This window comes from Arvicanthis niloticus, chromosome 6, assembly GCF_011762505.2.
Source record: "Arvicanthis niloticus isolate mArvNil1 chromosome 6, mArvNil1.pat.X, whole genome shotgun sequence".
NCBI lineage: Eukaryota > Metazoa > Chordata > Mammalia > Rodentia > Muridae > Arvicanthis > Arvicanthis niloticus.
The window spans coordinates 87,595,882-87,621,115 of NC_047663.1; the positions used below are offsets into that span (position 1 = coordinate 87,595,882).

General features: G+C 52.0%; 1 protein-coding gene across 3 annotated transcripts in view; it reads left to right on the forward strand.

Annotated features, from left to right (window-relative positions):
* Neurl1b (neuralized E3 ubiquitin protein ligase 1B) overlaps positions 1 to 22,669 on the forward strand; it is an 86,161-nt gene extending 63,492 nt beyond the window's left edge. For 2 of the 3 annotated variants that reach the window (XM_076937065.1, XM_034507464.2), the window contains exons 2-5: positions 9,236 to 9,781; positions 16,186 to 16,878; positions 17,723 to 17,848; positions 18,141 to 22,669. In XM_076937065.1, the coding sequence (XP_076793180.1) occupies positions 9,236 to 9,781; positions 16,186 to 16,878; positions 17,723 to 17,848; positions 18,141 to 18,385 (1,610 nt within the window). In that variant the 3' untranslated portion in view covers positions 18,386 to 22,669. Of the gene's footprint in view, positions 1 to 9,235; positions 9,782 to 11,612; positions 11,804 to 16,185; positions 16,879 to 17,722; positions 17,849 to 18,140 lie in introns of those variants that run through there. The other variant, XM_076937066.1, reaches the window with a different exon arrangement.
* Positions 22,670 to 25,234: the final 2,565 nt, after the last annotated feature.

A 25,234-nucleotide genomic window follows, 5' to 3' on the forward strand; every position in this document is an offset into this window, starting at 1 on the left:
GAATCCTGGGACAGGATTCCCTGGTGAGCCAGAGATGTGTTCTATGGCTCTCTCACCCTTGCACTTATGTTTCCTAATGGTCTGCAGGAGTTAGACCCATTTTACAGATCAGGACACTGAGGTGATGGGAAGCTACTCAATTCAGCTAATCCAGCCAGACTCTAAATAGTTCAGCTCAATGGCAGGTGTCTGTGAACAGCCACCAAGTACTGTAATCCTTCCTCATTCCTTCTCATGGGGACTCCACTGACCTAGTAGTACCTTACCTCAGACCTTACCTCCTACTGGTAGGGAAAGCTCTTTAATGAGTAAGCCATTTGGGGAAGTGGATAGGCGGGGGCATCTGGCTGTGGGCTGGCAGAGGGCCCAGGGCATTTATTTACACCCTCAACACCACCCAGTTTATACCACAGTTATGGCCCTTGGGCATGTGCTCTCTTCCCCTCGGCCCCCCAGGATGATAGATTTATGAGGTGGGTAGGCACACGCTCCACCTTGTGCCTCCAAAGCTGGGCTCAGTAACTTTCCACTGGAGACAGCCACTCCTTGGGCCTCCAGGGAGCTTCCTGTCCTTCAAGGTTCTTGGTGTTCAAGGACAGAAGATGGTAGAGTGGAATTTCCATGTGTCTGGGTTGTGGCGTAGGACTCTGTCCCGGAAGATGAGGGCTTTGCTCTCAGAACCAGGGAGCCTCTGCGTCATCTTGGTCTATCTCCCACTTGACAGAATTGGGCATTGAGGTCTGGAGCTGGACCCAGGGTCTTACAGCAATTACAATTGGACTTTGGCTAGAATTCCAAGAGAGATGTTTGAAAGAGCCCTGGGCTTGGAGGCAATGCTTAGTTCAAATCTGTCCTGCTGCCTCTAAGCTGTGTGTCCTTGGGCAAGCCGGTTCCCTACTCTGAGCTTCCATCCCTTCATTATCTGTAGGAGGAGAATGACCATGGTATCGCTCTCCTCCAGTTCTGGAAATGAAAGACAGGTGTAAGTTAGATCCCTGCACACAGTAGGACTCTGTGTGTAGCCTTTATGCTTGGGGGCAAAGAATCCACACACCCAGATTTGTTGCGATGAGGGATTAAGACCAAGTTGCCCTGTCACATGGAAACAAGTGCAGGCCTTTGCTCAAGTGTGGTTTACCTGTGTGTGGCCAGCCCCTCTCCATCTCTAGGCCTGATCTTCCCATCTGTGAAATGGGTTATGACCTATAGATTGGCTGCAGGGAGCCCGAACCCAGTGTGAAGGAGATTCTCACAGGCCCAGCATAGGCCTTCACCTCTTAGGGCAATAGGCTGTCCCGGAGACCTGTGAAACACTAGAAGAGCCAGCTGGGGTACAAAACTAATCACACCCTGGCCTATCAGGTGCTAGGTATTGTCCCCAACCCTCCTCACAGGCTGTGGTCACAGCAGCTTGATCCTGTCTTATATGGCTGCTCAGAACCCCACGGTCAGCCCACCTCAGTCAGCTGGGCCTTTTACAGGCTTCTCTAAGCCCCTCTTCTTCAGGGGTGGGGCTTGTAGCAGCCTCCTCTGTCTCTGGGGTGGTGGGCCTGGGTTCAGCAGGTGTCCCTCTAGCTCCTTCCAGGGTTGGCGGCCCTTGGGGCTCCCCTCCCCCCACAACCACCGCTTTCCTTTTTTAGATACTTTTGCCTTTGTTCATCCCAAGTTCCGCCAAACGGTGACCTTTTTTGAGGCTGTGAACCAGCTGATTGATGGTTTCCACTGCCACTCTGCCTGCCCCAGCCAGAGTCCCTTTCCGTGCCAAGTTCCACAATGGCCTCGCTTACATCTGCAACGCTCTCCTTACAGGTTGGAATGTTAGCAAGACCTGGGGCGGACATGCTCTGCAGAGTGACTCTGGGGATAGGAGTATACTGGAGAAGCCTCTGCTCAGTGCCCACCCTTCCAGGCACTGAGCAGCTCTGTGGGCACAAACAGCCAACTCTCAGGAGCACCTGTGGGTGCTCACCTGGCACGAGTACCTGTGGGTGCTCACCTGGCACGAGTAAAGTCTCCACTCAGGGCACCAGGTTGCGGGAGTGGCTGTCTGCAAGGCAAAAAGAGAGGGGAACACAGGCCTGGGCAGCTCTAGCCAGCTTATCAGTGAGCAGCTGCCAGGGCTGCCTGGAGAAGCGCCACTGGGCTGGGGGGTGAGGGTGGGGCTGGGCCAGGCAGGAGTGTGTGGCAGTTAGACTCGATGTTCAAAATCTTGGCTGCCTTTCTCTTGCCTGTTCTATTGGGCCATTTGCACAGGCCGGGGAGAAGGGAAGGTTCACAGTTTGAACCTTATTCTTCAGAGAGGTAGATCCACTTGGGGCATTGCCCAACTTCGAACTCTGAGCAGCCCCAAGCTTTCTTGAAGATCTTTGCCTGGGCTTTGAGATCCTTTATGATGCAGCCTTTGACTCCCTCTGCATCCTCCTACCCCTCCAAAGCTCCCAATGCAGTCAGCTTATTATCCCTCCAGCATTTTCCTGCTGCCTGTCCGTCCTCCTGCCTGAACCACACCTCCCAGGCCTTCTTCTGTCTGAAGGGCAGCTCCTCTGACTTCCCTGTGTTTTCCTGTGTGTCCTTCCTGTTGCTTTCAGCTCTGAATCTGCCTTCTAGGGGGAAGGAGACAGCAGGGGAGTCCTCTGTGTGACTCACTGGGACGTGTACCCCACATCCCACACAGGCACTGGCACAGAGTGGATGCTACGGAGCTGTCGGCTGGAGGAGGAAGTAGTGCACCAAGGAAGGAATGAGGGATGTTCCCTCTGGCTTTCACAGCTCTGGGGCCCTAACCCTGAAGCTGATGCCTGTAAGGCTGGCATTTCCTGGGCCCTTTCATCAAGAATGAACCTGGCTGAGGGACCATACAGTTGGAGGGACAGCAAGATGACACTCTGCCTGGGCTCCCTTTGAAGCCAGCCCAGCTGAGGGGGCTGTTACACTTCACAGGCCCAGAGAACAGACAAGACTTTCTCCCCAACAGCCCTGAGGGACCCCCAGCCCCCCACAGCTGTTGAGTGTCAATAGCTGTTTGCAGAGCAAAGAGGAGGCAGCTAGTGGCAGTTTCCAGCGCGGGCTGGCCCTCATCCACACAGGGTGCTGGCCAGCCAGTCCTGTGAGGCCAAGAACAAAGTCCCCTGTGCGCCTGTTGCTGTGTTTGGCAGGGGAGCCAGGGTGAGTTGTTTTCTAGCCACTTCAAACCCACCAATGGAAAGGTCTCCTCTGCTGCCAAGGACACCCAAGTCCTTGCCCTTTTGGTATGGCGGGAAGCCTCGGTTTGTGTGTGTGTGTGGTTTTTTTCTTATCTCTGAAGAGATACACTCCATGTTATTTTGTGCTGCCTGCAGAGCTGGTTTGCGTTTTGAACTTGAGGGACCATTTCCTGAACCAGATATTTCTCATTCAAGGTCTGCAGTCTAAGGATGGATGATCCAAGGGTCCAGGAAGCCTCTGAAGTAAATGTCAGATTGTGTGCATGGGGTGTGGCTGTGTTTCTGGGTAGAGAAGGCAAGGCTATGCACTCTTCATTGCTCTCAGTAAGGCCTGTGACTCCACACTACCCTTTACCCAAGCATTTAACTAGCTGCCCTGAAGATGGGCGGGTAGGAAGAAAGCCCTGAGTCTGGCTTCACAGCCTCAGTTTTTCTTCTCTGTTGGAAATGGGAGGTAGGGACTCTGCAGGGGTGTTTCCAGCTTCCGGTCAGAGCATGAAGGCCTGTGTCCAGCACATCTTAGGAGCTCGGCAGGGATTCTCAATGAAGCATTTGCTCTTTTTAAAGGTGGGAAAGAATGCCATCATTGCTACCAGCACTGTGGAAGCTTCCAGCAAGCCTGGCAGTGAGCACTGTTTCCTCAGCCTGACATAGATCGAAGGGTCAGTGGCGAGAGGATTGGGGATGATTGGCATAGCACACCTGTGCCTGGCACATGATATCTTAAGAACAGGCCTCTGTCTGTGGAGATAGCCATAAGAGTTTGAGGTGGCATTTCCTGGCTAAACTCATGGGCCTTCTGGGAGAAACTGTGTTCCTAGTACACTGATTAAAGAAAGGGCTAGATGTCTCACAGACATCCACTGTGTGTACCACAGTGCATATCAAGTGAGCCTGTGTCATTCTCCAGACAACCTCAGAAGGTAGACATGATTTCCGCTAGTCTTTTAGGTCTGCCTGAGGCTCAGAGATGTTAAACGTGGAGTTTATGGTCACACAGCAAACAAACATACAACACTGCCTGGTTTGAGTTAAGTCTGTATGACTACAGGGCCGTGCTCTCCGGAGCCAATAGAAATCCAGGGGCTTGCCCGCTGGCTGCACCTTGATAGAGGGCATGAATATTTGCCACCTTTCTGCTTAAGGGCCAGAACGTTGGGAGGCATCTATGGATGTTCCCATGAAACCTGCCAGCCACCCCAAGGTGGAGATGTAAGGTCATCCACTATTTGCAGGTGGCAAAGCCACATCTTTGAGAGACAAAGGGACTTGCTCAAGGGTTCTTAAGCAGATTAGTAGCAAAGCACAGACTGAACCCAGAGCCACATAGCAGGAGACACCCAAAGAGTGTTCATAGGCTTGCCCAGAACTGGGCATTGGAGTCGCCCAATCTGCCCTCTCCAGCCCTGAATCTGCCATGGTTTAGTGTTAGGCATCGTTCCCCTGGGTGAATTCTAGAAAAACCCACACCTCTGGGTGGGGCCAGCGCTACTGGCTATGAGGTTCAGGCGGAGACTGCCCCTGTTGTCAACAATAAAGGTAGCTGACGTCCACTGTGTCTTACCTCTGGAAATTCCTCCGCTGACTGGGTCTCACATTTCCTAGCTGGACCTCACTAGCCTGGGGCCTCGGCTGTGTGTGTGAGAGCAAAGGGACATGGGTTTGTCCTAGTGTGATTTGGAAGCCTCATCCTAGCCGAACGTTCTTGTGATGATGGTGTCTGAATCTGGGTCCTGGTGGCAGCAGCTGAGAACTTCTGTGCTCACAGCTGCTGGACTGCAGCCGTGACAGGACATTCCACCATGAGATGTCAGGAAGGCTCGGGCCAGGGCAGGATGGGGTATATATACCAACAGAGCCGTATCAAAGCTGGGAAGTGACCAAGTCCTCAGGCTGCTGCAGAGACGGAGTCGGCAACCTGGGACTCATGCCTTAGCTCCTGTGCTGTGTGCACTGTGGGTCATGGCTGCCCAGAGCTTGCTTGTCTACCAGAAGTGGTTACAGTAATCTTGCAGGTGAAGATTCATCTTAAAAGCCAACAGCAGTCATGATGAAAAATATCCATCGTGGGGGATGCAGAGTACAGGACAGTGGCTTACGATAGGACCAGCTCAGAGATGAGCAGTACAGTGGGTTTAGGCTCAGCTTTCTGTAACACAGCTGTTGCTGCCCCTGTTGAAGTGAGAGAAATCAGTTTCCCACTGCTGTACCCAGAGCCTTGGCTCTCCTGATAGCTTGAGCTTCCTGTGTCCTTGGAAAACACCAGCAAAGCAGGTGTTGGATGCACCTCAGGACACCTGTTGGCCTTTAAGTGTCTTCAGTTTGTGTCAAGAGTACAACAGACCTCCATCCTCTCCATCACTCTGGTTTTCTCGGCCTCTCACCAGGTCTCTGGCCTCAGTGTGTGTGTGGGGGGAGGGGGAGGGGGGGAGGGCGGGTGAAGCAGCGTGTTTATCTCTCATTCCCTGAAGGAAGTTGGGCTGTGTAATCAAAATTAAACAAATATGTCAGCCTGGGGCCTTTGGATGCGTGCTGTCCAAAATCACAGTGGTGTCTGCAGGGAACTTGCTGGAAAGTAGCAGAGACTGCATCTCCCCATGTCTCTGCCTGCCTCCCTGCCCAAGACAGGGCTCCATTAACAGCTGGTGGGGCTCCAGGGTTGCTTGGTGAGGGACTGTGATAGACAGGACCAGTGCATAGAGAGCGTGGGGCCGGAAGAGAAGTAGTCAACCAAGCTCACGCTGCACTTGGGCAAGCTGAAGGCTTTGCTTTGGAATCCCATTGGTGCTTCCTGGAGAATTCAGCAGATGCAGGGACATTGGTCTTTGGGCACTGGCGAAAGCTGAGCTCTTCTTATCCAGGCAGTAGTGGCTGGCCACAGGCTTGTTTGCTGAAAGCCTATGTACAGCCCCTTCTCACCTTGGGTCCTGCCATCCTGACTGAGCCTCTTGGCTTGGCTTGGCATTTAGAGGCAGGCAGCTGAGTCCCAGAACATGGATGGCACATACAGCAACCCTTCACGCGGGTGAAGGTGAAGGTGGGTGGCTGCCCAGCCTTGGCATCCCAAGCCCTGCACTACCCCAGTCCTCTGCATTCCCCACAGTGACCAGCCTCTGCTCTGCCCACATCACTGCCGTCTGATCTTTCAAAACCTGTCTCTGTGGACATCACAGGACCTGGGTGCTGGGGCATGGAGCCGCCTTCTTTATGCTCTTTTGGAGAGATGCCAATCACTATGTGGGGTCTGCAGAACACACAGGGCGGGTGAATAAATGTAAAACTTGAACGAGCAGTGGAAGGAACACAGCCTGCCACTCTCTGGTGTTCGTACGGGGTCTCCTGTGAGTACTTCCTGCATCCTTCCTGCCCAGGCCCTTGTTGCTCTATTGAGAGAATGGAAGGAAGACAAGTACCACAAGACAAGGCTCTTGTTGCTCTATTGAGAGAATGGAAGGAGGGACAAGTACCACAGAGTAAGCAGCCTCCAGATGTTTGCTAGATGCATGGTGACTGCCCAGTTTGCAAGTAAAAGCCTGTCCCAAGCAGAAAGGTCTGTACTGGTTAACTGCCAGGATTGCACCCCAGCTTCTGGATTTGAGTGCAGTCTCCCCAACAGCTGGACATGGCAATAGGGAAGGAAGGACCATAGTAGGCAGGCAGAATGGCGACTACTGGATGGGTGTATGGAGAAGGATGGAGTCTTACTGAGACTCAGACCTGGAAGCTGCGTCTGATTAATCTGGAGCAATGGTGGCCCTGACAGTTGCATGGCTGCACTTGAGTGGCCCAGTAGAGTCTACAGAAGGGACTGACCTAAGCTTGCAGTCCTCCCACTGTCCCCTTTCTCTATGTGTAAACAGGCTGTTGGAGAAGCCAGTGTCGCTAACTTCCAGGCGTGCAGGCAGCCGCTACCCTTTAACAAGGACCTGGTGTGGTCAGGCCTTTATTGGGCATGGAGGATGTGGTGAAAGCCCCACCCTGGGCCACAACTGCCACAAGCCTACCCCTACCACTGCTCTCTGTTCCCTCTTCAAATATACACTGAAGAACCAATCCCTTTTAAAAAACGGGTTCTATCCATTGAGTATTGTTTAAACGTTCAATGCAAATATATCTCGTGTTTTTTTTTAATTTCTGTGGAAATTTTATTACAATCTTTGTATCTCCGCTGTCATCAAGACACACCCAGAATCTGACCCCTCTTCGCCACCTACTGGCCTCTCTCTCATCTGTGCCTTGTGATCCAGCAGGCCTGTCCAAACTGTGGCTCTCCCAACAACCCATCCTGACCCAGTGTCCAGCATAGCCTTCCTCTCAGCTCTGAGCTTCCCCTAATGAAGCTCCCTCAGAGCAGAGCTGTTAACGTGAAGGCAAAGATCTATAAACCCCGCACCCACCCCCCAGCCCAGCCTGGGCTCACTCAGGACCCACTCCCTGGCTTCCCCACCCCTGTCCCTGCCTGGAATCCTCCCTACACCTGCAGGCTCAGTCCTACACTTCCTTTAGGGTTCTGCCTCCAGTCACCCATCAGAGAGGCTGTCCATGAAAGCCCTAGGGCAGGGTCTCGGCTCCAGCTCAGCACACTGTTCTCTGCAGTACAACCCACTAACACAGACGCCTCATGTGCAGTCAGCGAATCAGAAGGGGATCTTTGTCTCTCTTGGGACAGTTGTATCCTCACTGCCTAGCATGCTGTCTGACAAGTAGTAGACCCTTGATTGATATTTATTAAGTACCTGGTTGACTACAGTCCCTGAAGGTTCTCTCTCTCTCTCTCTCTCTCTCTCTCTCTCTCTCTCTCTCTCTCTCTCTCTCTCTTCTAAGAGGGACTTTGTCTTGTTCCTTGGCCTGGCATTGTCTTCAGCAGGTGGGTGCCTCCTGTCTGAAGAAGCCTGCTTCCTGTCTCAGTTTTTAGAGGGGCCATGATTGTTATTCTCCCTTGGTCTGCCACCCATCAGCCTCAGAGTCAACTAAACCCTCCATGTCCATCCCTGAGAGGACCAGAGCACAGTGCATGCATGCTTGGGTGAGCATGGGAGGAGCTGTCCCCATAGTGGCCTGTCATTCTTCACAGAATGTATTGTGGCAGCCTGCTTTTGAAATGGCCTCTGCTGCTGTAGTAAGCAGAACTCCTCTCTGCAATGATCACTTTCCTACCACCTCCCTTGGGGTGAAACCAGAAAGGAGGGACGACACTCCCACTCCCTTCTGGGTCACCTGGGTTGTAACCAGTGGCCAAGTTCTCTGAAAAGTCCCTCAGGGAAAATTTCCCTAGACATAATCCCCCAGAAGGTACATTCTTAAAAGGCTAATTTTATGACCATCAGAGAAGGCAGAAAGCCAGAGCCCTGCCTAGGACAGAGCCACAGAGAGATCGTGAAATTACCAGTGGGCCACCACGGACACTAGGTGTCCCCTCATAGGTGGAGATTTGATCCACACTGCCTTTCAGTAGCGTTGGGAGTTTACTGCACCCATTTGCAGACAAGGAGAATCAGGCAGAAAGAGTGGTGACAGGGCTGCCACTGTGGTCCAGCTCCAGAGACCAGAGGCTGGGAGTGCCGGCTGCCATAGGGATCCCAACAGAATGTGTGCTTCCCAGATCCCTACCTCGCTGTGAACATAAATTTTAAGGAAAACAGCTAGACATCCCCACTGATCCTCAAGAATCAGGGCACTCTGCAGCTCAGATGTGGTCCTAAGATGGAAGCTTCTAGACTTGGGAGTTTGCTGGGGATGAAGAGGTCATCTGACCCCAAGCCATAAACTGGATGTGGAACTGGGGGAGGCCTTTAATGCACATTTATAGCATCAGCAAGCTTTGGCTTGCTTGTCTGTGAAATGTGTACAGTTGACTTGCCATGGTTAGGGGCGGGTTAGAGAGGAGATCCTTAGGTCTAGCCCAGAGCCTTCTAAATTTTAAATCTAAAATGTATCCATGCCCAGTTTAAGGTGGAATTTATGGAAATGGTTAGTAAAAATCCCTGGCTACAGGACTTCTAAGCGCTGACATGCCTCCTCTCTGTCCACAGATTCTAGCCCTCCTGCACGCCTCCTGGCCACCCGGCCTTGCTACGGCCCGGGCCCGGAGAGGCGAGCCGTCCTGGGCGAGGCGCCGCGCTTCCATGCGCAGGCCAAGGGCAAGAACGTGCGTCTGGACGGCCATTCGCGCAGGGCCACGCGGCGGAACAGCTTCTGCAACGGTGTCACCTTCACGCAGCGGCCCATTCGCCTGTACGAGCAGGTGAGGCTGCGCCTGGTGGCCGTGCGTCCTGGCTGGAGCGGCGCGCTGCGCTTCGGCTTCACTGCGCACGACCCATCGCTCATGAGCGCACAGGATATTCCGAAGTACGCCTGCCCGGACCTGGTCACACGGCCTGGATACTGGGCCAAGGCGCTGCCCGAGAACCTGGCGCTGCGGGACACGGTGCTGGCCTACTGGGCCGATCGCCATGGTCGCGTCTTCTATAGTGTCAACGATGGCGAGCCCGTGCTGTTCCACTGTGGCGTGGCCGTGGGAGGCCCACTCTGGGCACTCATCGACGTCTATGGCATCACGGACGAGGTGCAGCTGCTGGGTAGGTCGGTTGGCACAGCCTGCACATCCCCAGTGTTCACAGCCCCCATGGGCTTGGCTCACCCGAGTCACCAAGCTGCCTGATGTGTCTTGATTTTCACAAAAGCAATGGTGTCCAATTTCCAGAGGTGGAAACTGAGGCGCAGAGCGTTACTTTTGTTCCTGGTCTGGGAGGGAACCCACGTGGGCTGGCCCCAGAGTCCATGCCTTGGCTAGCCAGTTTATCACTTTTAGAGTATTACGCTTCAATCCGCTCCCTCTGTCCATTCCTTTGTTCATGTTGCACCTCCCCCAATCCCAGCATGCATTTCCTCTGCTGGCTCTTACTCATTCACCCTGCATATAAACCTATATGCCAGTAGCAGGCAGACACAGCAGCTAGAGCCAGGCTAACTGTGAAGGGGCTCAGGGTGGGTTGGGAAAGCCATTCTCTCATCTCTCCTCCCCAAGTGAATGGCAGTCACGTGTTCTCTTTTGAGCCTGTAGCCTGCACCTGCAAACAACTCAGCCTAGCCTAGACTTGGGAGGTGTGAAGAGATTGGGTTTCTCGGAAAGCTGCACACACCCCTGCATGTAATCTGCCTGTAAGGAAGTACACAGGGGCAAAGTGGGGGAATGGACAGATAGACCAATTTACCCACCGTCTGTAGCCGGAAGCTTCCCACACTGGGGCACCTCTTCCCTGGAAGTAGGTGCTCTTTGAGCCTTCTGTACAGCCCTATGAATGGACTCTGCTTCACACTAGAGGTTGCTGGGAATTCCTTGGTTTGTTTGTTGTGGGAAGATGGCTCAAATAGCTAAATGTTTGGGAGCCCCCCACCCCACCATTGGGCATGGGAGGCAAACTTGGCGTCCAGGAGCGAATGGTCCTCTCCCCCAAGAAATAAAGAGGCCATAGAAGTTTTAAGTGGTTAGAGCTGGCAAGAGCATGTGGAGAGTTGCTGAGATGATTGCCTAGGCCCAGCTCTCCACCGGTTTGTGGGGCCTGGATGCTGAGCCGGACCCTCCCTGACTTCAATTCTTTTCGACTGTAAAGCAGGTTCATGAGACCGCTCAGCTCACAGGATCATTGGCAGGCTTATAGGAAATGGTGTCTGAAGTGGGGGTATGGCCTGAGGCACTGCCGGCACTTCAACGGCTGGCTTGCATGTGGGCGGGGCCTGGGTCCCAGGTTCAGGCTGGTTCAGGCGGTTCAGGCAGACAGAACTGTGAAGAGCTCTGCTCCACGCTGGGGCCTCCCTTGGGCATTTTAACCACGCCCCTGCCCACCCTTTTCCCTTAAAGGTTTTCCAGGAAGGCACTAGAAACCGCAGCTTTCCTAAGCCTCCCAGATCTCCCACCACCCCTTATCCCCGTGGAACTGGGGAGCAATCTGATTCTCCAACCCACATCTCTGTGAGCAGACAGGAAAAAGCACAGCCACACACGAACAGTGCAAGTGGGTTAGGGTTTAAAAAAAAAAAATACAGATGGGAGACTAGCCTTGATGACTAAATGAGTCTGGGTACACCTAGAGGACATATTTCCCCCCTCCCCCTCATTTTCTCATTTAGCAAACCTGCCACCACACCACCATCATCAACATCACCCCCACCCCCACCCCACAGTATTCTGTGACCCTTAGGGAGATTTGAGAAGAGCCCACCATGTAACAAAGCAAACTGGACCTCAGTCTCCTTATTTCTGAGACGTCCCTGAACTGTGCTAACTGATGAGATGCCTTCAGCATGGAACAGTGATCACACAAACCTGTAAAAGGGACAGCGAGCTCTGGAGACCTCTGTCTCTGGGATGGGGGGGGGGGTCATGGGAGAATTTCCCTTCCTGTGTGTGCATGCAGCTGTGTTGCTTTTTTTTTTTTTTTCACGTGTATGAGGGCATGCCTGAGTGTATGTACATACATCACATGTGTGCATGTGGTGGAGACCAGAAGAGGGCGTCAGATCACCAGGAACTGGAATTACAGACAGTTATGAGTCACCATGTGGATGCTGGGAACTGAACTGGGTCCTCTGCGAGAACAGTAAGTGCTATTAACCCCTGAGCTATCTCTCCACCCCAGCCCCATGTACAATTAAAAAGCAACAAAACCGTTTCCAGGGTTATATGAGGGAAGCTTCTGGCTCCATAAGTGGGTTTTTTTTCTCTTCCCCAGAAATTCTCTGTCACAGAATGCCCAGGTAATGCCCCAGGGTAAGGGGTTAGTATCAATCTGTGTAATCTTTTCTTTCTTTTCTCCTCCAAAGTTAATAAGGTTGCAGGGTTTGGCGGGATAGTAAAAATAAGAAGACGCTGGTGTCTTACTATATGCCTTTAGCCCCAGCATCTAGGAGGCAGAGGCAAGTGGATCTCTGTGAGTTCAAGGCTAGCCTGATCCACATAGAAAAGTCCCAGGCTAGCCAGGGCTACATGATGAAACTCTGTTTCACTTGTGGCTATTGCTTCATTACAGAGCACTACCCAGCATGCAAGGCTCCAGTTTTGATCCCCAGCACTGAATAAAAATTTTAAAAATACCAGTAAACAAATGAATATTGAGCCACCATGACTTAATATTAAGAACAGGCAGCAGGTGTGGCATGATGTAACATACTACCCTGAGATGATAATGTTTAACATAGGTGATGTAATGTACAACCCTGAGAGGAGGGTGTAACATACAACATTGAGAGGATGTTGTAACGTACAACCCCAAGAGATCCCTGGGAAACTTAGCTTGGAGAGAGAGGTACCCCAGGACCCACCAATGGGTAACTCACAATAGCCAGTGTCTGATTTGCCCTGAGTACCCTAGACTTCTGAGAAGGTGATTTAATTGCTTTAAAATTCTCAGCCATGAAATCCTTCCCCGAAAAGCCAACACCCAGTACCCGCTCATCATTCCGTCTCTTCTCATACCCATGGAGTAAAGCCTGAGAAGCAAGACCCAAAGATAACATCGGGGTAGGGCTGTCAGATGGAGCCATAAAAATCCAGGCCATCTAGTTAGATTTAAATTTAAGATAAACAGAAAAGAAAATTCAGTACCAATATGTCCTGTGGCAGTATTTGGGACATATTCATGCCCACCCAATTTGTTTATCTAGAATTCCAGTGTGTGCAGGCTTTATTTCACCCGGCACCACAGGCCTGGGAAACAGGGCCTCTGCTTTTGGGACTGCATTCACTGCCCCAGGACTCAAGTCAAAGGGCCTACAGGCTGCACAAAGCTTTGGCCTGGAGGAAGTATCCACCCTGCATCTTCTGCAGGGGTCTGGCTACCACACTGGATGAACCAGGTCCAGGGTGCAGTTCCCCACTGAGGAGAGAAGCCATGAAAAGAAAAGTGACCAGTCCTGAAGTTCCTAGTCTGCAAGGCCACATTTGTCTGTATTAGGCTCCATAACTCTCAGCCCTGGCTGTACACGAGTCCCCTGGGAGATCTGGAAAGTCTCTGTTTAGGCTGCACCTCAGCCAATGACAGCAGAGCTGGCTCCCAGTACCCAGCACCCAGCACCCAGCACCCCCAAGGCTCTCAGGTGGCACAGCCTGCATCCAGCCCCTGCTGTAATTCTGAGGAAGCCCTCAGAATTGCATTGGGTGCCTGCCCCTCCCCACTGGTCACTTAGAATCTTTTAGATATCATTATATTTATATTTGTGGTTATCGGCCTATGACACATACGCCAGGCCTGAGTTGTTAATTAGTGCACCCTAGGACAGCCTGCAGATAAAGAAACTGAGGCTTACATCTGTTAAGTTACACTGGCAATCCAGAACACTGTAGGGTCCCAAGGATGATGGCTGAGGAGATCCATTTTTCTTCCTGACACAAAGTGTTTGGGTCCAAGTGGCTCTCATCTTTCCTCTGTCCAGTGTCTGGGTCAGATTAAACAAAAACCATGGTGTCGCAGACTAGACATTCTGAAATACTTAGTCACTTCAATATCATTTAAGGGGGAAGGGACAGTGGTGAACCGCTACCGGCAAAGGGCGGAGCCTGGGGAGTCATCTTCATTTCTCCCTTTGCTGTATTCTGCAAGCTCCCTCCTCAGCTTGGCTATCCTGTGGGCCAAACAAAGGGTCACCTGCTGTGGCAGTCCTGTGTCCTACCAGCTGCTTCTCTAGGTCTCAAGACTTACTGGCTCCATCCACCATCCAAGCATTATGGTTCACACCTCTCTTGACTTGTAGGCAGGGGTGGGGTAGTAGTGACTGACCAGGTCAAGAGACCCTCAACTCCTCAGGTGATAGCAGTAAGGGTGGGTTGTTCTCTCCAAGGAAATCTGGGTGTGGGTACAGATTCCAGCACAACAGTCCTCCATAGGCCTTGCAAGGCATCTCGTACCTGACTGGAAAGACCTCACTCACGCCCTCTACTACTGAGACAGAAGGCCCTGGATTTTGTGCTGGGTGTACTTTCTTTCTTGAGTTGTGTGCGGCAGCACACATAAAACACATGTAAAAAACAGTGCACATGGGGCTGAAGAAATGGCACAAACAGCAAAGAGCACTGGCTGCTCTTACAGAGGACCCGGGTTCGATTCCTAGCATCCACATGGCAGCTCACAAATATCTGTAACTCCAGTCTCAGGGGATCCAACGCCCTCTTCTGGCTTCTGTGGGCACCAGGTATGTAGTATACACACACACACAAGAAATACACACATAAACAACAAATGTTTTAAAAGGACATATAAACATATTTTAAATACATATTCAGTCCTTAGAGCCACCCAGAGTGTGGTTGGGTGTGCATGTGTGTATGTGTAACAGAATCTGAAGATAGTTACGTGTACATATGTATAAACAGCCATAGACTTGAACAGGCTCTCAGAAAGCAAGACCATTTCCCCTGATCTGAGGGCATCAGCCAGACTTGGGTGCCATCTCTGAACTGTTGGCCTCCATGTTAGTCACACTTCCGTCTGCTGTAACAAAATACCTGAGGCTTTGACAAAAAAGAATGATTAGAATGTTATCAGGCAGGGCCTCTGGGAGCTGCCATCAGGAAGGCCGGAGCAATAAGCAGAAGACATAGATAGCATAGTGAGACCAGAAGCTGGAGAGAGTCAGTGGTTAGGCCTGCTCTCTTCATAACAGCCTATTCTCACAGGACTGAGTCACTCTTCAGCCCAGCATTTACTCTTGGGGACCAGCACTTCCAATGGCTCGCACAGAGCCCTGCCTCTCAGAACATGCACTACCTCTTAATCTAGCTCCCACCCCAGGAACCCCAGGGGACTTTGCAAAGTCTAGAATTTCCAAATGTGCACCCCACCCTCCTGCTGCCTATCTGCCTCTCTCTGACACCCCAGCCTTGCACAGAGCCTGTTAGATGGAATTCTTGACTCTCCTCGCCTCTTGCTCTCCCAGTACCCCACTGAGCAAATGGCACCGCCCACTCCAGACACTGACATCCTCGCTTTCTCTTTCCTCCCCCATCTCCATTCTGTCCCCTGTCCTGTCCTTTCTGTTCCTGGTGGCATTGTGCGAAGAACCCTGAATCTAGACAAGACAGCTTGGGAGCTGTCCCTCAGTTGTCATACCGAATGGCAGTTTTGATAGTTTGTGCCTGTCAGTTGGGGGATTAAACAAGATGGGTGAGCTCAGGCTAGCCTCCCACGGGCTAGGGCCCCAGTTTAGGATTTGCTCTTTAGGCTGATGTTTGTTTAGCTTTAACTAGGGAAACAATAAAACTTCTAATGCCCAGCTGTGCAAATGTATGAACACCTCTGGAGGGAGAGAGAGAAAGAGGCAAGAGGTTGGACGTGGTGCGTGAACTCCAGGACTTGGAACACTAAGACAGAAGACCACAAGTTCAAGAACAGCCAGGACAAGGAGGAGAGAGGAAGCGGAGCAGGGTGGAGATGGGAGAGAAAGAAGGCCCTTCCTAAGTGACAGGAGGTTGGGTGCCACAAGGGCTGGAGGCTCAGGTAGCACTTAATCCAGTCTAACCTCTGGCAGCCATAAATTCGGGGGGTGGGGGGGCGGGTAGAGGGGCAGCTGGCATCCAGAATTTGAGGTCAGGAAGATCTTGGGTGAGGTCCAAGGGGGCTAGGGGTCAGAAGTCAGGCAGATCTGGGACCAGGGCTTTACATTTATGGCAGTGGGGTTCTGCCTGACCCATCTGGGGCCTGAAGCTGGGGTCTAGAGTCTCATGTCTGAGGTGGTAGGACTCTGCAATCTAAGCTCCAGGTTATGAGGTTTGGGGGTTCAGGAGTATGGAGTTGGAGATCGAGGGAATCTGAGGTGTAGGATTTTAGACCTGAGGTTGGAGGACAGCGGACCTGGGTGGGGTGTAGGATCTGAGGTTGGAGGTCACAGGCAACTGGAGTCTAGGGCCCTTAAGGCTTAAGGGACTGGGTCTGAGGCCTGACGTCCTGGGTGCCCAGTGGTCTCCTGACGCCTCTCCTCTGTCCCACAGAAAGCACCTTCGCAGACACGCTGACCCCCCTGCGCCTGGGCCAGGCCCGCCTCAGCGCCTGCCCCCCTCCCGGCAGCCACGACGCTGCCAACTTCGACAACAACGAGCTGGAGAACAACCAGGTGGTGGCCAAGCTGGGTCACCTGGCTCTCGGCCGTCCTGATGCCGCTGTCCCGTGTGTGGCCCGCGAACGCGCGAGGCCCGCCTCATCGCCTGCGCTGCTGGATGCCGAGCTGCGCTTCCATGCTACGCGTGGCCCCGATGTGAGCCTGTCCGCCGACCGCAGGCTAGCCTGTGCTCCCCGCCCCGATGGCGGACGCACGCTCGTGTTCTCCGAGCGGCCGCTGCGACCAGGGGAGAGCCTGTGCGTGGAAGTGGGGCGCCCGGGGCTGGCGGCGCCCACGGCTGTGGCCTTCGGCATCACGTCCTGCGACCCTGGCGCGCTGCGGCCATCTGAGCTGCCCGCCGATCCCGCTGCACTGCTGGACCGCAAGGAATACTGGGTGGTGGCGCGCGCCGGACCGGTGCCCAGCGGAGGCGACGCGCTCAGTTTCACGCTGCGACCCGGTGGCGACGTCCTGCTGGCGGTGAACGGGCGCCCCCGGGGACGCCTGCTGTGCGTGGACACCTCGCAGGCGCTCTGGGCCTTCTTCGCTGTGCGCGGCGGTGTGGCGGGCCAACTGCGGCTCCTGGGTGAGTGTGCGCCGGGGTTCCCAACAAGAGCTCCCTGGGGCAGCCAGCTACTGTCAGAGCTCAGCTGGAAGATGTTTTTGTTTCCTTTATCATTTATTTACTTATTTTTATTTACTTTATTTTACTAGGATTTTTTTTAGAAAATGCATAATGCATATTAACTGTCAAAGACGAGGGAAATTCACTGACATATTTAGTGCTGAGCTTGGGCAGGGAGAGATGTTCACACTCTGGAATTCTGTAGCTGCGACAAAATGCCATTCTAAGTGCACCAAGTAAAAGTGTAGAGTATCTCAGAAGTCTGGGAGTCTCTTGGATGGGTTCAGGAAAGTTAGATCTAGATAATAAATGCACATCCCCAGGGTAAGCCCCTGCTGGCTCCACTCTTAGTTAGGCCTTGCCACAGAGGCTTCTCCCATGCCAGGCCACCCTCAGTTCTAATGGCAGCAACATGGTGGCCTTGCTTGGGTTATATGCCCTTCCTTGAATCACAGTGGGCTTAAAGAATGGTAGGTTCTTTGGATCTGGCCTGGCATGCCAAGGCTTTTTGAAATAGAAGCTATAACAGAAATAAACTATACATATATTATATTATATACTATATAAATCACACACAATATAGTATACTATATTATATCTTATAATATAATGGCACTATAGCCATATCACTGCGAAGGCACCAAAATAAGGAATGGAGGTTGAGCAGGCAAAACACAGACATCACACTGACAGAACCCCGGACAGTCACCTCCTTCATTACTAGACAGGAGGGGTGCAGAGAGATGAAAAGCAGGGACTAGCATGTGCCTCTCTCATACCCTAATAGAGTCTGTTTGACTCCCAGGTACCCTACAGTCCAGTCCTGAGACCACAACACCATCAGGGTCCTTCAGCGGCTCCCAGGATGACAGCGATTCAGACATGACCTTCGGCATCAACCAGTCGTCCTCAGCATCAGAATCGTCTCTGGGTAAGGAAACACAGATCCCCGAGGGGTGGGGCTTCCTCATGGCATGGGTCCTTTGGCTGTGCCATGGCCTTGGCCTTTGCTGTTTCTCTCTGCTGTGCTCAGAGGGAGCATGAACAGGCTGCTGACAAAAGCAGTGTACCTTTGTGCTTTGTGGGACAACACTATCAAAAATGGGTAAAACTCAAAACATAAACAAAGACGGGACCTGTGCCCATTGTCACCACGGGAACAGTACATTTGGAGTCCTTCTGAGAGCCACGCCATTAATGAAACCCTATCTCCCTTCCGGCAGTGACAGCCCCCAGCTCCCCACTGAGTCCCCCGGTGTCCCCAGCCTTCTCTGCACCGGAGCCGGCAGGCAGCAGGAATGGAGAGTGCACAGTGTGCTTTGACAGCGAGGTGGACACAGTCATCTACACGTGTGGACACATGTGCCTGTGCCACAGCTGCGGCCTGCGGCTCCGAAGACAGGCACGGGCCTGCTGTCCCATCTGCCGGCGGCCCATCAAGGATGTTATCAAGATCTATAGGCCGTAGCCGTGCAACTGGCTCGGCCAAGGCAAGGTCACCTTTCTGAAGCCCCTGCTAGGTGGGCGACACCATGGCTATCAGGGAGCCTGGGGTCAGGAGCCATCTCTCATCTGCCACTCCGCAGTGATGAGCAAGGCAGGACAGGTGTGGAGATGAGGCCCCCGGGGCCAGAGCCTGGGCAAGCATTTGTTGCTTCTGGCTCAAACACTTGTTGCCCCCAGAAGCCTGTCCCAAGATTCAGCTCAGGAACTGCCTGGCAGATCACCTGCCTCTTGGTGACCTTCAGCTGGGAAAGGGTACCCTCTGTCTGTGCAATGCTTCTTTGGGGTTGGGTTGAGTGTGTCTATCGGGGTTGGGGGGTGGGGGTAGAGAGCACAGAGAATACGTGTGAGAGAATTCGTGAGCGTTTTATGCAGGGATCCGTCTCCTGGAGGGTATTTAACACTAAGGAATGTGCAATCCGGGCCCAAATGTTAATGTGATGGTTGTCCACTTTCTGGGGAACTGGTTTTCTGCAATGAGCTAGCTTTGAACACATGAGGCCCGAACCTACGCAGAGCACCCTCAACGGCACTCAGATTTTCTAAGGGAAAGCAAAAATAACTCACTGTTTACAGCTCCAGGGAGCAGCTCTTGCTGAGGGGAGAAGGTGGGCGGAGAACATCAGAGAACAGGTGGTTTGTGCTTCTTACACAGACTAGGAGTGGCCTTTCCACGGCAGCTGAGGACAGAGGCCCAAGCTCTAGCATCTAGTTTCCTTCATCCCCAGCCAGTAGAACAGTAAACACCTCAGCCCTGTCCCTACATGCTCTGGAGTTTTGTGATGTCCCTCCTGTTCTCTGGGACAACTCCGTATCTCCCACGGTAGTATTGAGAGCTGTGGGCATGCCCCAGTGACCAGCTGGCAGAAGCTAGAAGACCCAGACCCCCTACCTGGTCCTTGTCCTGACCCTCTCATTTTCCTGTTGATTATTATGGTGTGAACTACACTGGTTAGCTACGCATGAGAAGCAGACGGAAAATGCTCCCCACTCCTGGGCCTGTATACTGGTGTTTGCCAGGCCCCTGGCCCTGGCACCCTCTCACCGGGTCAGACTTGTTTCTGTAGGCTTCCGGACCTAGCCATTGCTGATGTTCTGGCCATGCGTTCCACTCCTCCCTTCTTGATAGCCATGGGTTGTACTGGATGTATGTCCACCTACCCTGAACTGTACCTTTAGTGGGGTTCCTAGGCCTCTCTCTTCTGTGTTCCTACTTGGAAGCCTGGTGCCAGGGCACAGGCAAGACCCACTTGGGTTTTCTGAGAGAAAGCTTGAGACACCTTGCCAGGAGCAACTGTTTTTCTCACAGCTCCCAGAAGAGGGAAAGAGAAACATCCAGGCCATGTGGTGTCACAGAACAGGCTTTGACAAGGAGCCATGGACCACCTGAGAGCAGCCCAACCCCTACTCAGTGCCCCTGCTGGCTGGAGGCCTTGGGCCTGCCATGCTTATCTGTCTGAGAGTGGATCTGGCCCGTTCACAGTTTCCTTCTTCCTTTCCCAGCAAGAGCCTCTGAGAGCTCACTCTTCCTTGGGGACTTCAGGGCATTTGTCCACAATTCCTTTAGGGTGAATTTTTAAAATTTTTTTTTTAAGTTTTTTTTTTTTCTTTTAGTTTTTTGGTTTGTCATTGTTTTAGTTTTCCTGGAATTTACTCTGTAGACCAGGCTGGCCTCAAACTCAGAGAGATCTGCCTGTCTCTGCCTCCCCAGTGCTGGGACTGAGGTGTGTGCACCACCACTACCCCGGTGTAGCTGAATCCTTTAAGGAGCTACAGTAACCCTTGTTTGCCTCAGTGAGAGCCTGAGAATCAGGTGCTTTGGGTACACATCTCAATATACACAGCCAAGCTTTTAGCTTCTACATGTGCTGGGCATGGGCGGAGCCTCCTCGTCACCGGTGATGATGACCGGGTTTCCAGGCAGCCATGGCCGTGTCTGAATATAGTCTAACTGCCACAGTTTCAGTGAACAGGGAGCAAGCTGTCCTTTGCCTCTTGCCCTCCCAGCAGGGGTCACCCACAGCCACCACCAGGACATCAGCAGCTGAGGTCCTAGATGCAGGGGTGGACCAGGCAGGCTCTGGTGACCTGTTACCAGGGCAGAGAGGAACCACAGGCCTGTTTAACCTGCTCTGCAGCGGCTATAAATAGCTGCCTTGTTTCCCACAGAGCAAAGTCGGGGTATTTTCCTGTGATCTGAAAGATGGAGTCAGGCCCTAGGGGCAATGTGTGTGTGTTTCATCTCGACAAGGGACAGGAGGGAAAAGAAGCCAGTGTCTTTCATACCATTCACATGCCTGAGCACTGAGTTAAAGAGACACCTTTTGTACAGGACCCTGTGTATAGGTGTTAGTGCCACATTGAGTCCTATCTGAGACTTGAATGGTTAGAAGGCTCACCATCTTATGGACAACGGAAAAAGCCACACCCACCTTAGTTGCAGGATGCTGGGATGCAGCTTCCAAGTCAAAGATGATCAGCTCAGGACACAGGTACCTGGGGTCTATGAAATACAGCATTGTCCTCGTTTGGCAAGTGAGCTCTGAGATCCTGTGAGACTCTTAAGGATCACAAAACAGGAAGTGGTAGGGCTGGGATTCCAGTCCCGGCATCTAGCCTGCCCTACTTCTCAGGAAGCTCAATACTGCGTGAGTCTTCTTTCATGAGACTCACCTGGAAAGCCTGGTGCCCACACCCTTGAGGGGACAGATGTCCCCCAAGGCTTACGTACTCACTGCCCGTCTGCACTGGGGTATCATGTGGGGCTGCTTTGGAGAGGGACTTTAGGCCACCCCTTTCTGGGACCTTGTGGCCACTTCCTTCTTGGGCAGCACCCCATCCTGTTTTTCAGGCTCACTGCCTATTTGTGCCCTGTGAACCTCAAAAGCCAAGAGTAGGATGGGGAGGCCAAATGTCCCCATTCATGGGAGCCATATCCCTTTCCACTGGAACTTTCTGGAAAATAGTTGTTTCCCAGGCTAATCAGGCTCCTCCTCTTACTGGGGCTGACCCTCTTGGGCAGCTTTCCTGCACAGGCTGCAACACACGTTTTCACTTGTTCAACTCCCACTCACCAGCGTGGCTCGTGGTCAGGACGCAAGGTTGAAGACTGGAACAAAAGGCAAGGCCTGTGGGCAGCTCTCGGCAAGAGGCCAGAGGCCAGATCATAAACTTGATTTGATCACTCTGGAGTTGGGGCTTAGGCTAGCACGTAGTAGGTACTCAGTAAAAGATTGCAGTTCAGACCAGGAGCCAGGTTAGAAGTGGCCAGGGGGTTGATAAATTAGCATCCCGTATATATGGACATAGTCATTCAACAAACATTTGCTGAGTGCCTCAGCTGCTGTAAGAGGAAACAGAGAGCAAACACCCAGATCGAACACCCAGCCCTGGGCAAGACGGGGTAGAGCATGTGGGCTTTCTTGGCCATTCTGTTGCCTTGGATCCATCTAGTTAGATACCCACGAAGCCTCCCACACCCACATTAGGGGTATTCTTTGTGGTGAGTAAGCTCTTGCTAAACAATCAAGACACCACCAGTTAATGGCCACCTACAGGGAGTCTCTGGGGAGATAACTCCCTGTTATTTCCAGGCACTGGGGGTAGGGGAACAAGAGCCCTGAACTCCAGCTGCTAATGACATTGTGCAGCCTTGAAGGATAGGAAATGGTAGCTGCTCACTGCTCTGTCCATCCTGCCCTGGCTGGGGACACGGCTCAGGACCGCTCCACCTCCCAGCATTTCTTAATATTTTAGCGTCTCATTGTTTCACCCAAGTCCCTAATGGAACTACCCATATGACAATCTGTCTGTGCCTTATGGAAGTGTGTGTGTGTGTGTGTGTGTGTGTGTGTGTGTGTGTGTGTGCTTTTTATCCTTTAAAATGCAACCCTTCAACGTGGACAAGAAGCTAGCAGATGCAGTTGGGCTCCAGATGCCAGCGAGGAGTCCCTGAGACCCTCTTGCAGTTTGCGGTTGGACTGATGGTGTTCATCCCCCCAACCCGTCCCCACTACCTGTGTACAGACCCTTTGAAACATGTCTGTCCTTTCTGATTCAATACTGTGACTCTCTGATACCGTCTAGTCTTTGGGGAACTGTACTAAAAGCCTGAGAGCTTGGGGAGTGAGCGGGAAGGGTTTGCGCTGGTCTTTGTGTGTTGTGTGTTCTGATATTTGTCTGTTTTTATCTGTTTTATATTAACATAAATTTCCTGTTTGAAAACAAATACAACTTTGGCTTGATACAAAAAAAAAAGTCTCATCAGAATTCATTTTTAAAAATCATACTGAATGTCATGTTGGTGGGGAGGAGGGGAACTTTAAATCCTAGTAGCCTTTAAACAGGTGACATGTGTCTGCAGAGTCTTGTATAATGGCCACAGTGTGATGACTACTATATGATAGTCACTGTCTGATTGTCATTGGGATGACCACTGTGCTATGAAAACAATGTGATGGCCATTATGTGATACCCACTATGTGATGGTCAACTGTATTATAGTCACTGTATGATCCCATCATGTGATAGTCACTGTGTGATGGCCACTGTGTGATGGCCACTGTGTGGTGGTCACTGTGTGGTGGTCACTGTGTGATAGTCACTGTGTGATGGCCACTGTGTGATGGCCACTGTGTTATGGTCACTGTGTGATGGTCACTGTGTAGTGGTCACTGTGTGATGGCCACTGTGTGGTGGTCACTGTGTGATGGTCACTGTGTGATGGCCACCATGTGATGGCCACTGTGTGGTGGTCACTGTGTGATGGTCACTGTGTGGTAGTCACTGTGTTATGGCCACCATGTGATGGCCACTGTGTGATGGTCACTGTGTTATGGCCACTGTGTGATGATCTCTGTGATAGCCACTGTGTAATGGCCACTGTGTGATAGTCAATGTGTGATGGTGACTATGTTATGAAATCCATGTGCTGTCCATGGTATAATGGCCATTTTTATGGTCACTGTGTGATGGCCACTGTATTAAGGCCAGTGTCTAATGGTCATATCGTGGTAGCCACTGTGACGGCCACTGTCTCATGAACACTATGTGATAGCCACTGTCTCATGAACATTATGGCCACTCTTGTGAACAGTGTGATGACCACTTGTTTTTCATCACATCACCCCATATCTACAAAAATATTGCAAAGGAATCCTCTCTTTACAGGTGAGCACTGACAGTGGTGATGTTGGCAACAGCATCAGTTAGTGTGGCAGGAAACCAAGACCCAGAAGTGTGCAGCACTTAAAGCAACACGGGGTGCTGCCTTAACTTTGTAAGTAACAAGGTTCCCAAGGCAGGAAGAACAGAACGTAAGAGAGGAATAGCACAGCCATCTCCACTGAGAAGACTGTTCTGCATCCTGCCTCACTCCCCTGTGTGTCCTCTCTCCCTTTCCAGGCAAGTTCTCAAAACTGCCCATCTCCCCAGCCTGCATCTTGCCTTCCATCATCTATCCCTAAGTGGACCAACCTGTATGATGTTCCTTCCTGAACCAATCCCTAAGACCGAGGCAATGTGGATCTTGATTGGCCAGCCCCGGGATGTGTATTAGCCTTTTCCTGGGTCCTGAAGACTGTTAAGTGGGTATTGCCTTTTCTCAGGAATATTGGAATAGTGAAGGAGTGTCTAGACAGACAACCTGATGGATGCTTGGACGTGCTCTGGGCACCAGTGTCCAGCACTCACAAATGGGCAAGAAATGATAGGTGTTCATAACAGAAACATAGTATTAATGTTAACAAGACATGGACACAGAAGCAGTTCAAGTTCCACATTATCCAGGGGAAGACAGGGTACAAAACCACATCATGAACTGGGGAATGGTGCTGGATGCCTTTAATCCCAGCACTAAGAGGCAGAGAGAGGTGAATCTCTGAGTTTGATGCCAGCCTGGTCTACAGAGTGAGTTCCAGGATAACCAGGGCTACACAGAGAAATCCTGTCTCAAAAACCCCACACACATGGTCTGACCTGACGGGTGTGGTGGCTCGGCACTGCTGACTGTACATCACAGCAAGCACAGAAAACCAGCCAGAGTGGGCTGCACTGAGCAGTGGCTGTGTGGTGACTGCCTGCAGTTCCTACCTGTTCTGTAGCAAGCAGGTACGACTGGCTGTCCATTTCAACTTCGGGTTAGAGTTAAAAGTGCCTCCCAGTTCTGCAAAACCTCCAAAGAGCAGCTGGCCCTAGCTGGAATTTATCAGAATGCCCAGGCAGCCAATATGTGAGTTTCAGATTCGCATTCGTTTGTGGTGAGATAAGGCCAGGCTGACTGGCTGGCTTTGACTTCCTGTAGTCCAGAGTTTAGGGCCCAGATGACTGTGGTGGGCTTGCAGCAGCACAGGGATGAACTAGGGAAGGTGAGGGAAGTGTCCAGGCCTGCTCTCCCCACCCCATCAGGACATCCCAGCTGGACCACTGCAGAAGGAACGAGGGGCAAGAGAAGTGCACCAGCCACAGAACCCACGGAACCCGCAGCATCACAGGATCTCCACGGGCCTCTGCAGGCTCTCCTCTACAGAGGAAGAGACAAGGACTCTCCAGAGAAGTACAGGTTGTCAAACAAAACCCTCGACAGCTGGGTTTGCTCTCAGAACTCAGACTCCTCCCTCCCTCCCTCTCTCCCTTCCTCCCATGACACCATCTTTTTCTTTGAGGCTAGGGAACATTTTCATGAATACCCATTCTAATAAGCAGGATTCTTAAAATTTTCTTTTTAAGATTTATTTTTATTTATTTTATGTATATGAGTACACCGTCGCTGTCTTCAGATACACCAGTAGAGAGCATCTGATCCCATTACAGATGG